Source organism: Mya arenaria, chromosome 2 (genome assembly GCF_026914265.1).
Source record: "Mya arenaria isolate MELC-2E11 chromosome 2, ASM2691426v1".
Classification (NCBI taxonomy): domain Eukaryota; kingdom Metazoa; phylum Mollusca; class Bivalvia; order Myida; family Myidae; genus Mya; species Mya arenaria.
In genome coordinates, this window is record NC_069123.1 from 14184004 (window position 1) to 14189488 (window position 5485).

Consider the following 5485-nt stretch of genomic DNA (forward strand, 5'->3'; position numbering starts at 1 on the left):
TATTTATAATGATAGGGGAAACTGTACAAAGATTATGGATTATTATTATATAACATATTGTAAGTTAACAGTTCCCCCATCATTATTAAATTAGCCTGGGATTTTTTAAACAGACTGTTACGGAGGGGACGCGGTCGGAGGGGTGTGTCAAAACAACGTACGCACTCTGCCCCAAGTGGTACAGAACACGCAGCATTCGGAGCTCCTCGGTCATTTTTTTTATCGAAAAAAACCTCGGATGTACGCTGGTACATCAGTAGAAGTAGTTTGAGTTATATTAATTAGATGTGGTGTTTAAGCTTGTATACATGTGTAGATCTACATTTAAATTGATTGCCAATGAAGTGTTGTATTGCAAACATAATTAAGATTCCCAAGAGTTAAGTCATTAATTTTAACTGCTATATTGAAATAAATATCGATCTACTAGCAGCGTAGTTAAAGTGTACCGATTTCTGACATTGTAAACCGTCCATATGGACATCTGAGGTTGTTTTCGATACAAGTGACAGAGGAGTTCCGAATGAACATGCAGGCTGTGCTCGATTTGATGAGGCGATGACTGAGACCGAAACTGTTATGTGCTCCTATACGGACACCAGCACGACCACAAGTAAACTGGTAGTTAAATTACAACTGTTAGAATTATATAGCGAAGCTGTGTTACATATTTAATATAAACAATTCATTCTTCATATATTTATATTTTATACTGTAACTTAATAATGACATTACTAATTCCCCCGTTACCTCAGAAGTTCAGAATATTTCGGATGAGTTTTTCGGATAATTTCAAACAATCTCCCATAGATTGTCAGTAAAATTACTTGTACATGTAAGCAAGCACTAGGCATCTTGTTATTTCTGACTGTTTAGCGCCTACTTACATTAATGTTATTCATGAAGGACCAGGATCAACGCTCAAACTGTTCAAAGATGGCTCATTGCATCCCTAGTCCAAATAATTGTACATTGGCGGATTTTTTTTAGATTTTTGATATGGCAAATCCTTCACGTACAAATTGTTTAGTATCAAAAGTGGGTAGTTGTTCCGATCAGTTAAAGCATATAGAGTCTATAAAATATCATAAAAACAAGAAATATTACCAGATAATGTTATTTTATATTAGTTCCGTACACAAAAAAATAAATATCCAACTTATAATTATGAGTTTGACGGCTTTTTTTCATTTCATTCTGTCAAAACATAACGATATATACATGAAGGGCACCTGCAAGGCTTCAGGGCACAGTTTTAAATCGCTCGGAACATTTCGGCCATGGCCGAGTTGTTATGATTGTATAACGAGGTCTATCTCGAAGCTTTGTCAGAGGAGGCCGAGTTATTACGATTGTATCGAGTTGTTCCCCTTCGCATAATTGTTTATGTGTCAGTCAACTTTCGTTTTATTGGAAAGGTAAACAACTTGTTTTAATGCATTAAATGCTTGTTTAGTGCAAAATAACATTTCACTTACATGGTAAAATATGAATATAACTCTTTATGATCAATTTCAACCATAAAATACTTCACTTAGAACAATTTCAATATTTTTAAAACACCCCCGTTTTTTGCACATTCCCGTTTAGACGTTAGGGATTGGAAGAATCCCGTATAACACGTCTATTATTTTAGACTAATTGCATCCCTAGTCTAAAATAAGAAGACGTGCATTATGGGATTCTGCTTAGATTTTTTTTAGATCATGATCATAAAATAATCCGTCCACTTACAATTATTTGGACTAATTGCATCCCTTGTCTATATCTGTGAGAGTGCAGCCTTAACATATTACAGTAGCTAGCCATAGGCATGTCTTTCCAGAATGTCAGTTTTTTGTGTGATTTATACTTAGAATTGATACTAATTATGTGTATTATCTTTTTGAAATTGCAGACCAGATGAAGGAAGAAGTAGACATTGTTACGCTCTTTTTGTACTGACTTGTGTTTTAAAAGAATGGGAGACATGTGAGTATACATGTATCATAGGAATATAAAAATATTTATTTGTTGTAATTTTTAAAACACCATACTTATGCTGTATTTGTTCATTAATAGTGATCCAGTGTAGTTAAAGGCCTAAATTTGTTTATTATAAACAGTAAATATGGTTTTAATCGAAAACAAATTTAATCCACTATCTTCAAAACTGTTCACAAACCATAGCTTTTCACACACAATAAATCTTATTTCAAGCAAAGTTCACAATCCACAAGTGACAGGTAAAGGGATAGCAGCATACCCATGTAAATAAGACACACACATTGTACAGTGAATAGATTGTATCTTGGCAGTTGACTCACATTTGAAATTATTTTTTTCAGGAAAGTCTTTGAGGCAGCCAGTAGCAACAACATTGAGTTTTTACAAGATGCCCTGGCAGGAGCATATGGAGAACAACTGCCTGAGGACTTAGAGTTAGCATTAATTAGAGCTGCTACAAATGGACACATAGATTGTGTTAGACTGTTACTGAAACATGGAGTTAATGTGGCTGGAAAAAATGGGGCTGATGATACAGCTTTAATCACTGCCTCCCAAAATGGTCATTTGGAAATTGTAAGATTGTTAATTGAGAAAGGATGTCCGGTTGATCATCAAAACTCGAACGGGTATACTGCTTTAATGAAAGCTTGTGAGAATGGGAAGTTTGAAGTACTTGAACTACTTCTAAAACATGGCGCTACTGATATATCTGAAGACATCGAAGCTGAACATGCAGGAGTTCCCAATGGTGTTCCGAAGCTACCAAAGTACATGCCTCACGGATACTCATCGCTGATGGTTACTGTTTTGAAGCAACCTGAAAATTACAAAGATGTGTTGAGAATATTGTTAGCTTCAAATTTTGATGTAAATGCTGTTGATCTACAAGATATGACTGTTCTTCACCATGCTGCTAATAAATGTCCCGAAGATGTGATTTGCATGCTCCTTGAAGCCAAAGTGAATGTAGATGCCAAAGATGTTTGGGGTGTCACAGCTTTAATGTCAGCAGTGGCCTATGGCAAAGTGGGTAATGTCAAAGAATTGCTTAAATGTGGAGCAGATGTCTCGCTCTCTTGCAAAGCCAAAAGAACAGCCTTGTCAATTGCAGCTCGGACTGGTTCTGAAGAAATGATAAAAACCCTTCTAGCAGCAGGTGCAGACCCAAACAGCAGAGATGCTCATGACCATCCACCTCTTTTCATTGCTATTTTACACAACAACTATGCAGGCATAAAATGCATGATTCAGGCTGGCTGTGATTTTGACATAGTGTGCAGAGACTTGACCTCCTTCCAGCTAATGTCATGCTTTCAGGGTGTCGTACACAGAAAAAATGTGACCATGTTGCGAATGTTATACCATGCAGGTGCATGTAACAATCACATGTTGTACGAGGCAGCTACAAATGAACAACTAAAACAACAAAGTGCTGAGTTTCCTGTATTTATCGAAGAATTAAATAATCTAGTCAGCTCACCTCGCTCCTTGAAAGAGGCTACAAGGATGGTTATAAGAAAGAGGATACAGCAATGTCAAAAACTACGGCAAAGGTTCTCTGAGTTAGTGGACAATCTAGCTCTTCCAAACAGTCTCAGGGATTATTTGTTATATTCTGATATTACAACAGGGTTGGAGCAATGATTAAGATTTGTCTGTGATAAAATAACTTGAACTACAGCAGATTTTTAAAATTGATTTGGCAGACATTTTTTTACTTGCATGCATTTTTGTATGTGTTCATATAACATCAAGCTGACTAAAAAATGAAGATCTTCTCTTGCCATAGCATTGCCAGTATTGCTGTTGTCCATGCTGTCATACTTAAACTTATATGTTGGCCATAATTAAAAGTATTAACTTAAGATTTGGTACAAATGCTTACTGTGACTATATATAGACCTGTCTAGCACGTCCTATGCCTTCGATCATCGAAGATAGACAAGAAAGGTTTGGTCTGCTTGTGGTGCTCTTTTTTTTTTTGATCATATTTGAATTTTATTTTATGCTTTTCAGTGATTAATAGAGATTTATCAGTGAAATCAAAAAATATTTTTCACTGCAATTTTGGCCTGCTCTCTCTTCTTAATCAAATGTCAGTGCTTGACAAGGCTTGGACACAGTTTCAACATCGTCATTTCATAAATTAGGTGTCATTCGCATGCAAAGTGGCATGCTTTTCTGAAAAACTAAAAGTTAATGTCAATTCTTTTATCTTTTTTAGGCATATAATCATTATTAAGAAAAATGGTTGATTTCAGTGTAAGATTGAAATATATTTCAACTCATGAAATCCAAAAGTAAATATTTTGCTTGTGGCTACATCACTCGTGAAAACCCCGGGTATAGATTTTGGTGCTTGCTCAGTGAAATATATCGTGCTTTTACAGTAAAACAAACTGGTAGATACATACCAATGACAATAAGTGGATTGAGGAAGTTTTCTTTTACATGTGCTGTACAAAACCATATAAAGTTAAGAAAGTGTGCATTAAAGTATGGTGGTATGCTGTTTATAATGATTTTTAAGAAATTTGTTTTTGTTTTTTTCTTTGTGATAATGTAATAAACAGCTTGTAACATTTTTAGATCTTTTAAATTTAATTGATTTTTAATATAGTTTAGTAATATTTGTATTTTTATTTTAATATTTGATTTAGGATCTTTTTGCTATTCACCAAATAATATATGATATATTCAATTCATAATCAATTCATTTTATTGTACACTGTACACCAGTATTTCACATACAAAATACCAGACTATGCATTTAATATGTTGTTGAATATACATTTTATCCTACCTTGACCTAAATTAAAAACACCCAATGTACTCTTATTGATTTGAAGCAATGGGCTTTTTTTAGTATGCCTATTTTGTTGAAACATTTTGATTTTATGATATAAAAATTAAGACAGATGAGACAAATAAAAGTTTTAACAAAACATTTTTACATGTACTTGTACTTTACTTTATGTAAACATGACTATGATATGTCAGAACTTAAACACTTTAAAACATAGGACAATGACATGTATTTGCCAGGTATTACACGGGACTCGATGTGTCTGTAAACAGTACCCAGAAAATAACTGTTTTAGTATTTGGTACGCAAGCTTCTTATTTGTATCGTAAAAGGACTTTTTATCCTGTTATGCACTTAAAATGTGTATAAAACCTCTGAATTACACCGAGAGTGTACCATGTAAGACTGAGATTGGCTTAATTTCTTGGGGGGGGGGGCCTATATAATTGTTTATATATACCAATTATCATAACTATTCATGATGAAGTTATATCACATGTTAAACTGGCTTCAAGTGGGGAACGTCAATTAGAGATGGAATATAGAAATTGTCATAAAAAAATACTGTATACTAACTAATAACACTTTTAAAACCCAAACCTTATCACTAAGGAAAATTTACAAACATTGTCATAATTTTTTAGAAATTCTAACATAATATCTGCTTTTTGCTTTGGAGGCTGAAATACC

At 34.1% G+C, this 5485-nt stretch overlaps 1 protein-coding gene across 2 annotated transcripts; it reads left to right on the forward strand.

Annotated features, from left to right (window-relative positions):
• The first annotated feature begins 541 nt into the window (after positions 1-541).
• On the forward strand, positions 542-4917 carry LOC128245405 (ankyrin repeat domain-containing protein 29-like). 2 transcript variants are annotated; one of them, XM_052963545.1, is made up of 3 exons: positions 542-621; positions 1898-1971; positions 2328-4917. In XM_052963545.1, the coding sequence occupies exons 2-3, from the start codon at positions 1961-1963 to the stop codon at positions 3631-3633; spliced, it is 1317 nt and encodes a 438-aa protein (XP_052819505.1). In that variant the 5' UTR covers positions 542-621; positions 1898-1960; the 3' UTR covers positions 3634-4917. The 2 variants fall into 2 exon arrangements, with proteins under 2 accessions (XP_052819505.1, XP_052819513.1); XM_052963553.1 differs by having other exon boundaries at positions 570-613.
• The last annotated feature ends 568 nt before the right edge of the window (positions 4918-5485 follow it).